Consider the following 13270-nt stretch of genomic DNA (forward strand, 5'->3'; position numbering starts at 1 on the left):
GTCCTTCTAATTTATCACGCTGACCATAAGCTTTCGCGTAAAGCAAACACTGCGACAATTCATCTTTAAACTCTTTCAAATCACTGGAAGAGATAGAAGTCAATTTGCTACCATAGCGATACTTTCTAATTTCTGGTTCTGCGAAAAGACCTCCACGAACTCCAAAACGTTGGGACAAGCGAGATAACGACATTTCTATCCTGTCTTCCTCTGACAAGCCAGGAGTGTCGGAAACCAAATTAGCAATCGTTTGTGCAGCTGTTCTAACACAAGCTGCTTGCAACAAAGTCAAACGAGTTCCCTTAAAGGGCGAAGCTGCCATCAAGGCCATAACACGATTTTTAAAGAAGACAAATGGCATATTATTACCATCGTAACCAATCAAGGCCGCCTTATCGAAGAACGTCCTACTATTTTGGTATTCAAAAAAGCAATCCTGCTGTTGAGAACTCGATTTAGCGGGAGAAGACAAGCTATATCCCTTAAGGGGCTGACTGGGCTCAGTCACATGCACAGCCTGATCACGATCCTCAAACACGTTAAAATCAGGAGACACGATACGCCTCTCACAACCACCTAAATTACGTGTAGCTGGGCGATCAGCAACTAGCGGCGCAGAAAACTTTGAAGGGGGCAAAGCATTACTGCTAATGGCGGCCCCGTGACCTGTACGCTCTGGGGGAGGAGTTCGGTTGTAATTTGCAGACCTTGGCTCTACAGCCTTCGGAAGACCCTTAGCCGCGGCCCCGAGACCTTCTAAAACAGCTGGAAAACATGTGGATTGTACAGGTCCACTTACAGATTGAACAGGCGTCTGGAAAAGGTTAGGTAAATTAAACTGCGATTGATGTTCACTTCTGGAATGCCTAGAAGAGCCCTTCCTAGAGCTACGCCGGGAGCCCAACTCAGAACGATATTCAGCTAAAGCTACCTCCTTACGTTGTTCAGCCCTCAACTGTGCGTCTTTGAGTGCGAACTCAGCAGCTCTGGCTTCGGCTCTCGCGGCGGCCTCAGCAGCTCTCGCTTCGGCCTCAACTCGTATGGTCTCAGCTCTCGCTATGGCCTCAGCAGCTCTTGCTTCGGCCTCGGCTTGGATCTGGAGCTCCTCTCGTCTTAGCTGTAGGTTAATTTGTGCAACTATCCGTGACGAGCTCTCAGACATCCTAGTGCTTACATTTGAGGCGCTATCCTCAGGATGTATGTCAGCATCTAACCTATCTGAGAAATCACTTTCTTTTTGTTCGAAGTTATTTTTTAACGAGTTAAATTCGGGATCTACCCTATCACGAAGTTCTGCCAAGATTGCAGAGTTAACAATTTTACTCAAAAGAGCATGGAAATGCCTTAATTCCTCTTCTAAAGTAGATAAGTTAGATCTAAAAATTAACAGTTCCTGCTTATCACTCAAAGAACCTAGGGCCACAGAAAGTTTCCCAATTTGAGTCAAAATATCCCGTCTAAGATGCCGGGCCTCTCGAACTGACTTAGCCTCATCGTTAATGGGTCCCTCCCCAGAATGGCCTGCCCGACCGCAAATAACATCATCAGGCTTAAACTCAGTCGAGTCGACGGCGGTCGAGTCCCTGTCACCACCGAGTGTAGACATATTAAATGTTAGGGCTAAATTTAACAATTAAAAACTTAAGTTACACAAACACACAAAATTACAGTAGTTATAAAAAACTTAACTGCAAAGACCGTAAAAATACAAAAAAGAATTTAAATGCACGATACCGTAGCTGTACGAGTATGTGAAGTCCAAACGTCCACAAAACTTGCTTGGATTCTTCCACTTGAATCTTCAAGCACAGATGGATTGCCTTTAATCTTCTTTCTTGCCAATAAATGTCAAAGTTATTTTTCTTCTGTACCAAACTGAGAAGAAATGTCTTTACTTTTTAGCTTAAAGTTCTTCAGTTGCCTACCGAGAAGAAATGTCTTTAATTTTCTTTGCTTCTTTAGACTACCAACCAATAAGATCTTCTTTTATTATTTCTTTGCTTCTAAGTGCTTCTTAGCCTACCAACTACAAACTTCGTCTTTTATTTTTTTGCTTCTAAGTGCTTCTGTGCCAAACACTAGACAGAGAATCGTCTTTTATTTTTTTGCTTCTAAGTGCTTCTGTGCCAAACACTAGACAGAGAATCGTCTTTTATTTTTTATGGTCACAGCGGTAAACCATAATCTCTTCGTGGGAAAATTGTAACGTAAGATTCCCAAATCCGTTCGTCTGCATGCAATGACCCAAAAATAAACACACTTTCGAAACGTCTATTCAAAAGTGTATTCCAGTAAAATTAGCCCGAGGCTATCGAAATGACTGGTGCAACGCCGTACACCTAAAACTGTCACTACAATACAAATTACTTGGATAAAAGACGGAACTTTTGTCCAGCTAGCAAGCACTAAGCCAACAGTTAAATGAGCGGCCAACTTTCAAACAATCATTTTACGAATGAATCAGAAAAGATATCAATATCTCAAATTCACGTAGAAAGTAACTGTGACGCAATAGTGAAATCAATTGTCACGCAATTCAAAACAGGTGTCCAAAGCTAGTGAACCAATGCATTCATGTTTAAACAGGCCCAAACAGGTTTGAAACAAGTCTATGAACAATGGTGCAATTTCGGCACACTTTCCAGCAACTTCCATGACGTAATATTCAGTAGACTTGAACGGTTTTATATGACGTTTGATTTGTACAGAGATTGGCCGTAACAATCAGGTTAGGTCACAGTCATTACACAGAAGGTATTCCATGCATTTTTCTGACATCTTGTCAATTTATGACACAAGCAAGCAGTGACAGTTATGTGTAATCATGTTGAACTGGTACAATTTTAGTTGTATAATCTTGTTTAGTGTAATAAAATTAATTTGCGTTCTTCTGGTGACTATTTACTAGGTTACCTCGTGATGTTCAAGATGATAACTAGCTTTTGTATTTCCGACGTTTCGTCAGTCAGCACGACTGACTTTATCAAGGTGGCTAAAACAGGTTAACACAACCTGTTCAGCAACGATGGCACAACACAAAAACATAGGCTACTGATAAAATGAATAGAGTAAAGCAGCAAGAATCAGCAAGACTCTATTCATTTTATCAGTATGTTTTTGTGTTGTGCCATCGTTGCTGAACAGGTTGTGTTAACCTGTTTTAGCCACCTTGATAAAGTCAGTCGTGCTGACTGACGAAACGTCGGAAATACAAAAGCTAGTTATCATCTTGAACATCACGAGGTAACCTAGTAAATAGTCATCAGAAGAACGCAAATTAATTTTATTACCAAATGCCTGGTGAACAGTCTCTCTCTGTTTTTACTTGTTTAGTGTGATATTTTAAGAATTCAAAAAATAGTAAAAATAATAGGCTATATATTCAACAAATAATATATAATACATACTAGGCTATAACTATAGTGAGTCTGAAATATTGTTAGGATAACTAGTGTGTCTGTGAATTTAAAGTCCTAAACACCACTACAATACTGCATTCTTTGTGAAATAACGGAGTGTTAGCCTAATACTTTAACCTAATCTATTCTTTGTATTATTTTTTAAACACTGTCAGGAACACCATGTGTGCATTGGCCTTGTAGATTAATGCGCAACGCAAATTTTGCTTGTAATTTGTAAGATATCACGCGACATGTCGCGCTGGGGGGCCCGGCAGCAACATCCGCACCGGGGCCGGCAGGACTCGATCTTGGAGGCCCTGCTGGGGGGATGTGTAGGCTACTAACTCTCATGCCCATGGGAAAAACTTTTGAACAAAGTGATATTATTATGTGGGCACAATAAAGGATCATTCACAAAGTTTTTTTTGTCAATTACAATAACAAAGAAACAAAAATTGAAGTGATATTGCTAGATTAAAGCAAAGCTGACTATTATCAGTTCGAGAGCGAAAAAAACTGGAGCTCGCGAGCCAAGTTTGGCCGGCGGGCCTGCAATTGGACCACGCTGATCCACACCATTTTTCCTAAGCAAACCAACTAATCCTTTGTTATGATCAGTCATAGCTTTCGCGCCATCAGTTACGATGCATGAACATTTTTCAAACCCTCCATAGCAATGAATAACAGACTCTGACTGTTCCGCAATAGCCAGTAGGCCTACTAGGGTTCCAATTTAAAAGATACATAGGCTAACATGAAAACTGTGGAATATTTAAAGAAAACAAAAAACGTCCGGAACACTGGGTATCAGCCTTTAAGAAGCCCAGTTGTACTGACGAGACCTGATAGGCTGAAACAGTATAGGCCCTGCTGTCGACAACTTTGAATTAAATTTTTGACACTTTTTATCCAAATGCTATAACTTAGCCTACTTGTTCTAATTGAAATTACTTTCTGTAACATAAGTAGCCTACAAATTAAATCAATACTGTGAAAGCTCGCGATCTGCAAAAATTCTATCCGCGGGCCGTATGCCGCCCGCCGGCCTGTAGTTGGACCACGCTGGCTCAGTTGGTTAGCGCGTGACTTCTGGAACGAAGAAGCTTCAAGATCAAGCGGTGCTGGTTCGACTCTCGTGGTGAGCGCTTGAGCAACGCACGTAAGGACTGCTCTCCATTCAGCTGCATCTAATGGATGGAATAGTTCCCCAGTAACAAGACTTCTACAATCGGAAACTTCATTCTGCCAATCTTGGTGACCGGGCCGCGAAATTTTTTTTCCCACGAGATTTCTGTCTCATTTACATATTTTGGTAAAAGTTTGTATTAAAACCGTTTGAATGCAACATTTTCTCGTTGGGACGGTTGGTTCAGTGGTTTCATCCTCTGCCTAGTGATCGTGAGAACGAGGGTTCGACGCCGTCGAAGTCAAACTTTTTATTTCTTTAAATTATTTTATGCGGTGCACGAGAGCTTTTCAAAAAAAGTAGGGTTAGGGAAAGCTTATGTTTTATTATCATTGCAGAAGTTCATTGGCACATAGTTATTTCGCAATCTGAATCAACCAATCTCTCAAAACACTTTCGGAAAATCTTACTTTTAGAGTGACTAAGACAGAAATGTCGTGAGAAAAAAAATTTCGCGACCGGGCCTGCGTCAGCGATTTAAAGCCTCTACAAGTATGCGAAATTGCCAGGATTAAGCTCTGCAAGAAGCTTTCCTAGTCCGAGGATAAAGATTTAATCAATCTTCAACGAAACCACTACCAATCTCTCTTTTTTTGTCATTAACGCGTCCGGGACGAAAAAGATACTAACTAGGCCTACTGTACAAAAATCGATATAAACCTACCAGCACGTTAATGAACGGAAAACGGTGGCAAAACCTTGAAAGGTTTAAAACAAAATTTGAAAGGTTTTGGGTTTTGTGGCCGTGCTAACTATAAGCCTACTGATATATAGCCAGGGCTGAATTTCAGCCGGAACAGTCCGGAGCGCCGAAAAGCTCGATCAAAAAGTTGACTTGTCCGGAACGGCGTTCCGGAAGCTCAAATGTTTTATAATCTTATTATGCTTTGCCCTGTTCAGTAAAAGTATATCTGTAATTCTTGATGAGTCGACCACGTTAAATCGCGTACCCACTCTGATAATATATCTTCGTTCCAGTCTTGACGGAAGCGAACCTGTGAATGTATTTGTAGATCTTGTTGAGCTCGCTAGTCTTACGGCGAATGGCGTCTTTGATTCCCCGAAGAGCTGCTTAAAATCATATGGCATGTCGACAACATTTTTATCTTCTTGTTTGATTGGTGTTGTAGGCCTATGTGATCGCGCGGCTGTGATGTTAGGTCGCAAAAATGGTGTGGCTAAATTGCTTCGTGATGAATTTCCAGATATTGTGGTGACGTGTTATTGTGCAAACCATAGATTGGAACTGTCGCTTGGTGATGTTGTAAAATCAGTCAGTAGCCTAATGTGAATCGATTTCGATCTTTTATGGACAAGCGCTATTGCCTTTACCACGCTTCTCCTAACTATAGCAGGAAATTGGGTGAATGTGCAGCGCGCTGTTGAAGTGCAGTTATTGAAAATCGGAAGGGTACTGCGCAGACGTTGGGTAGCCTCGAGTTTCCGCACAGTTAATGCCGTCTAGAATGATTTTCCAGCACTTGTCGAACATTTCAAAAAAGGAGCTAGTAATGACACAAGAGATTCTCGGGAACTTGCGAAATATCAAGGACTCTTGTCGAAGATAACATCTACGGATTTCTTGTTGGACTTGGCTTTGATGTACGAATTCTCGCAAGAATTATCCGAAGTAGCCTAAGCCTCGAACTGCAAAACAGAGCATGTACTATTTGGGATGCAGATAACAAAATTAATAATCTTGCAAAATTATTTGAAACACGTAGGCACGAACCCGGACGACATTATCGCATTGCCAAGGATGCTGAAGAAAACTTAGAGTTCAAAGGCGTGGAATTGCATGCAAACAATTGCAGAAATAGCCCGCTAATCAATCCCCGCATCTCCTATCATCACTTAGGAAATTCAATCCAAGATCACTTGTTGAATTCAACAGACTTGTCATTTATTAACAGCTGCAAAATATTTGATTCAACTTGGCCAGAGGACACAGTAATGACACACGGAGAAAACGAAATCATTGAAGTGGCAAAGAGATTGCGCTTAGATGAACGCGAAGCTGTGAGAGGACTTTGTGAATATATAACTATAACGAATAGAAGATCCCAGAGTCTTTAAAATTTGATAACGTCATTAAAATACCTTCCAATTTCATCGAGCGAGTGTGAACGCGGATTTTCAGAAATGAACCTCATAGGCCTACTGAGTACTGACCGTGCTTCTCTACACACTATGTAAGTGTTTCAAGTTTACTTTTTATACGAATAGTCGGTCCTTCACTGAGAAAGTTTTCACCAGCGAAGTATGTTGGATCCTGGTTGCGCCAGGGACGTAACCCAACAATTGAGACCCGAAGTCGCCAGAGGTTTTATGGTTTTGAATACGATAAATGTCTTAAAAAATTGTAGGCTATAACTTGTATTTTTTAGTGTTATTGTTTCACTAAAATACGAATCTTTGCATTGAACAACGCTATATGATACTATACTTACTTTAGCAACGTTTTACGTAGGCCTACATCAAGTGTGTTGTTTTAAAGTCTTATAAGGGCATATTTCTCAATCTCTTCTACGGCACCTAGCGCATTTGGAAAGTAAAAAACTCACGTTCCGGAAGCTAATAGTCTGGAAATCCACCACTGTATATAACCTACTACATAATTTTTCATTCAGGCACGTTTTAAACCTTTCAAGGTTTTGCCACCTTTTCCCGTTCGTTAACGTGCTGGTAGGTTTATATCGATTTTTGTAGTTAGTATCTTTTTCGTCCCGGACGCGTTAATGACAAAAAATAAAATGATTGATTGATTGAAACATGAATGGAAAATCATGTAGTAGGCTATATATCAGTAGTTAGCACGGCCACAAAACCCAAAAAACAAATAGCAAAAAATAAAAAAAATCAGGTATGAATCCTAAAGGAACATGATACAATTTTTTCATAAAGGGTTATATTGTATTAAAAAAAGTAGTCCAATTGGGCGCCAGCCAAAAAAAAAGCCCACCCAACACGAATTTTTGGCGCCTAGAGAAATTAAAAGTAGGAACCCTTCCAGAAAATAAAGAACTGACCAGAGTTGCCAGGTTGGTTAAAAATATGTAAATTTTTATGGTTGACTGCGTTAGTGCAGAGATTACTGATTACTTATATAACATTATAACTTTACTTTGTAAGTCATCTGTGGTAAGTGCAGTGCGTATTTTCCTCTGAGGAAAAGCAGTTAGGTATGGTAACTAACTACCTGCTGTTCAGCCTGACCTCAATATCGTGGGCATCTATCTGAACAGGTAATAGTTGACCTACACATTAATAACTTCTGAACTGTACACCGATATAATCGGCTACTTGTCAAGTTGTATACTTCTAACGGGAAACTGAGGTGGAAGTTTGATGAACATCTGGTGGTACTGGCACTTGGCAAGCTAAGAGCTGTGCCTGTTTTGAGTAAGACAGTTTGTACATTATGCAGTTTTAAAACAAGGTTGGATCATCATTTTGGAACCAAAAAAAGAAAAGTTAAACATGGTTTTTCCAGAAAACAGTGATTGTGTAATAAAAAATCTTTTTATCATGGTCTGCGTGTTCTTGCTGTCATTGCATTATTTATCATGCATTTTTACGGATTGCTTTTTGAGGTGGATCGTGCAGAATTATTTTGCCAGAGTGACAGCTTGGTGTTTGGACACATTTTGGAATTAAAACAGCGATCACAAACTGCGCTTTGTAATTTTATTACACACAACAATACTCAAATCAATCAGTTTTTTTATTTGTCACAAACACTACCAAACACACATACTACCAAATTGTTACTTACTTAAGAGTATGAAAATATCCTTGTAATAAAAAAGAGTAACTGTTTCAATTAACAAATACAATTTTTAGAGGTCCTTGAAAAAAATGGTTGCTAATATGCACATAATAATCAGCCAATCATGCGAGAGGATTTTTACTTCTCTGAGGACCTCTCAGACAGGTTCCCTCTGCTGTTATAGTTTGCAAGGCTCACCATATTGCTATCCACTGTCTCTTAAAGTCGTATAGACACCTCGAGTTCATTTTGGTCATCTGGCCACCCACTTTGAATAAATTCTAGTAGCTAGTTTCTGGATGTCAAGCTCTTTGTCAAGGGTTTTCTTACCTCCTCTGCCAGAAGATCAGATACATGTATCTCCAAATTCATCGACTGATATCAAGTCAACATTGACATGAGGAATTTCTGAGCAAGCTCAACTTACTGTGTCAGCTAAAATAAGTTGTTTTCCTGGAACATACTGAAATGTAAAATAAAACCTGTGCAGTCGTGGCATCAATATATATATACTTGAAATCTTCATGGGACTTTTCAAATCGTTCCAATCCAAACACTACAGAAAGATTATCTTTATTTGGGCCCAATTACATTTTGTGGACAATAGGATCTCGAGGCATACTCAATAGGTTTATCTTCTTGCATAAGTACGGCTCCTAAACCATCTCTGCTACTGTTTACTTGGAGACAAAGCTATTTTTCGGAATTGAAGTAAGCTAATAGTGATGTTTCAGACACTTTCTACTTTTGTTAACCAGTAATGACTTTTCAGAGGCTTTCTTAGTTTGAAGATATGCCCCGATGTCCGCCCCGTTAACTCAGTGGTTACGCACCCGGCTCAAGATCACGCAACGCTGGTTCGACTCTTGTGGTGTATGCGCTTGAGCAATGTATTTCAGGACTGCTCTCCATTCAGCGGCACCTAGCGAATGGAATAATTTCCCGACAACAACAATTGGAAACTTCACTCTGCCAATCTCGGTGACCAGCCCTGCATCAAGAGCCTCTACAAGTATGCAAAACTATCAGAAATAACCTATCAAGGCTTTGTCAGTCCGAGGATAAAGATTTAAAACCAAACCAGGATATGGTTTGAACCAACAAATCATGTAATACTGTCGTCCAATCCAATCATTATGCTTACTGTGCTGTCATTTTCAATATTTCATATTTTTATTGATTTATGTTTAGGTTCCACAATGAACATGTCATGGTTACACAGACAAGTTTTCATTTCAAAAAGTTTAAATTTATTTAGTGGATGTTGTAGTGTCCATCGATTTCAACCTTCACAACTGCACTGTCAAAAATGCAAGCACAAGCAAATTCCACTCTTCAGTTATAGCACATCTTGTTATCAAAAAAGGTTATATGAAAGCAATGCAGTAACAAATTTCCTGTTGCAGCCTGGATTCAGTTCGTCAAACAGAACATTGAGCATGCAATTTCCAGAACCAATAAAAAAAAACTTGTACAAAATTGGTTTTGTTTTGCCTGAAAAATATAGTAAAATAGAACTTCGTCATTCTGCAAAAGTCCTGCTAAATGATTTATACATGAAGGTAATTGTGTTCATGTTGTGGTACGATAATTACATCTTAACATGACACTGATATAGAATTAATTAGCATTATTGTATGCAACTATGCATGTATTATTGTAGGCCTATACCATGCCTATTGTTACATATTTTTTTAATATGTTTTCATAGATGGCCTTGCATTATTTACTTAGATGGATTGGTGTTTATACATTTCAGAAATTTGTGGTATATATTTGTATATACCAGTAGAACTCGGTTAATCCGGATTCGGTTAATCCGGATCTTTGCCTAATCCGGATCTTCGCCTAATCCGGATGAAGCTGGAAGTACAAATGAGTCAGGTTTGATAGAACCGTCATCGGTTAATCCGGATCTTCGCCTAATCCGGATCTTCGCCTAATCCGGATGGAATCGCCGGTCAAATCGAATCCGGATTAACCGAGTTCTACTGTATAATACAGTATCATTCATCATCATTATCAGCCATTGTTCCACTGCAGGATGAAGGCCTTCCCCATATCTTTATAATTTTGTCTGTTTTTGCACGTTTGTCGAATTGGTAGAGTTCGTCTCGCCATCTTGTCTTCTGTTTCCCTCTTTTGCTATTTTGTTTCCCTATTTTAATAATACAGTGGTACAATATCTTATTTCCCAACCAACTTCTTAGTTCATTGTCATGAGTTTTCATATTCTTCACTATTTCAAACTTAAAAAGGATTGCACTGCAATGTTGATTTGAATCAGAATACCAACAGTTGCAGAATAGGTTGTACAATGTACATATTCTGTATTGTAACGGTTATTGTATTTTTTATTTCATTAGGTTCCTTTCAAAAATCTATGTGAGGTAGCTGGACTTGAAGACTCCTTTAGTATGTGGTTGAAGATAGTTTACATTCATCTGTGGTTTATAGTGGCCAGGCTCAAAGATGGCGGACGGGATGGGCAGGTGCAACGCGTGTTTTCAGACAAAAGGCTGCTTTAGATGCTGGTCAAATATCATCATTTTCGTGTTTTTCTTCACCGCTGATGAGTGTGTTAACAATTTGACATTGCGACAATCTTAACAGCTTTGTATTATATTTGAACTGCATTTTATTGCATAGCCAATTTACCAAGCTAGGCTATAGAAATTGATATATGAATTTGCATGTGTTCTACAAAAAACTTATGCATATTGTTCAAATGAGAATATTGTATTTTAAAATCTAGAATTAATGTTCATTTTAAAGTTGACTGCTGATCCCAGTTTGCGTCATGAAACCCATTCTCTTCAGATTGTAATGCAGAGCATGTTTTCAATGTTGTGGGAAGATCTCACTGAGCGTTTAAAGGAGATGGAAAATGAATTGCAGCAAAACGTTAAGTCGAAAACTGTTTTAAAACAATACTCCAATGGATTGTACGAATTTTTTGTCTTACTTGATGAAGGAATGTTAAGTGGTGATTCTGTGCTAGCTTCATCGCTCTGGAATTTGATATACAAAGAAAACTCATGTGAGTATCATATTAATGACATTGATTGGGAAAATTCTGCAAGGTTTGTACAGCAAGTCGTCTTTTTTAATTCTATATTATCGTATTATGTTTATATACAGTATATATAACTGTATACACTAGACAAGGACACAACACCTTTTATACCTTAGTGCAATAAAAGGTCTCATCATTGTTTGAATATGCACATACAGTATGTCTCACTGTCTCAGGATATAATCCTGAGCAAGAGACGACAGTATTTCGTTGCACTCTTTAGAAGAATTGAACTTATCATGCTGGGTATTATTGCCAAGCTTAGAGTAGACGTGCTGAAATTGTGGGCAATGGATATTTAACAAGCCGTGTTTTTCAGACGATGCCCAAGCATGGCATCTTGAAAATCTTGTTCATTACATCAGGCACACGAATGCACGCATGGAAGGAGTTTCTGCGGATTTATTGATATCTCCTAAAAATGATTTTGAGTGGACGTTTCCAACGAAAGAAATCCGATCATTTTAAACACAATTTAAATATCATCGCCGACCTACCTATCTTCAGTGCGCTTTCATCTTCTTTGGCGTAACAGGCATCCTATTTTTCTATGTGCTTGTACTTACGACTTGCATGCGGAACGATGTAGTCTGATTTTCAATCTTCTCAAAACAGCGTTAATATTGCAAAAGTACAATAGTTTTCACTAAAGTTTATCGTGTGGTTTTTCTTTTATTCATTGTGTCTTGTTCACAGGTGAATATGCCGGTCGGTGCAGTGTTGAATACTCGATACGGTATCGGTTCTTGTCGAATAAAGTGTTTGTAATTTTATTGATATGGAGATCATTCTGTGACTATGCAGAGTCTGGGAGAAAGGAACGTAGTGTGATTGTTGGTATATCTCCAGATAGTTCCAGAACCTTTGTAGAAAAAGAGTTGCGTTGCTTGCAGTGGCGTAGCCAGAATTTTTTTTTGGGGGGGGGCCAAATATTTGATGAATTGAAGAGAACGACAAAATGTTTGATTTAAGACATCGCCACCTGATGTGCAGTGGCGCATCCTGGTGGGTTAAGCAAGGGAAGCAATAAAGCTGGTGGGGGTTAGAGCGTGCCGAAGGCACGCGTATTCTAGGGGGGTCCCGGGGGCATGCTCCCCCGGAAAATTTTTGCAAAATTACACTTAAATAATGGATTATAACGCTTTCTGGAAACACTTTCGAGGTAATATTTGTATGAAACTTATTAGCAGATAAACAGCTATTAACTTATTAAAGGTAGCTCTTATCTACACACAAACGGGCAAAAACTGCGGCTAAAATTAGAGAACACAAAAAACTCAGCTACACAAAAACCCTACAAAGTAAGCGATTCTGAAATTGCTTCCACAGATTTGCGCGATTTACGATTTGCAAAATTTATTGGTGTCTTTCTGTGTGTCTAAAACAAGTCCTGGGGGGTGTTAATAGCCAGATGTCTTGGAAAACAATATAAATTTATACAAATTATATTATATTTTCAACAAAGGGTTCAACTTCGGAATCCAAACTTTGAAAATTTGGGAGGGGCTATGGCCCCGTTCGCCCCCCCCTGGCTACGCCTATGGTTCCTTGTGATCACGAAAGGTGGATTATGTCATTTTCTATAGAAGGACAACTTTAGAGTCTTCCTCACATGCCTCTGGAGCATTGCAATACCAACGATCATTTAGCGCAGTGTTTCTCAACCTTTTTTGGCCCAACGCCCCCTTCATGTGCTGGAAAAATTTTACCGCCCCCCAACAATAACGATTAATTACGAAAAGCAAATATAAAACAATAAATACCGTACTATTAATACTACAAAAAGTGCTCAATGCCAAGCAGAGTGAATTATATCAAATATATATTTGCGAGCATGA

The 13270-nt window shown here is 39.1% G+C and overlaps 1 protein-coding gene across 1 annotated transcript; it reads left to right on the plus strand.

Moving 5' to 3' along the window:
• Positions 1-9354: 9354 nt before the first annotated feature.
• On the plus strand, positions 9355-12205 carry LOC145784577 (ubiquinol-cytochrome-c reductase complex assembly factor 1-like). The gene is made up of 4 exons (XM_082596425.1): positions 9355-9918; positions 10723-10848; positions 11177-11396; positions 11752-12205. Exons 1-4 carry the CDS (start codon positions 9493-9495, stop codon positions 11898-11900), a joined length of 921 nt encoding a protein of 306 aa, XP_082452551.1. The 5' UTR covers positions 9355-9492; the 3' UTR covers positions 11901-12205.
• Positions 12206-13270: the final 1065 nt, after the last annotated feature.

The sequence above is a fragment of the Aplidium turbinatum genome, chromosome 15, assembly GCF_918807975.1.
Source record: "Aplidium turbinatum chromosome 15, kaAplTurb1.1, whole genome shotgun sequence".
NCBI lineage: Eukaryota > Metazoa > Chordata > Ascidiacea > Aplousobranchia > Polyclinidae > Aplidium > Aplidium turbinatum.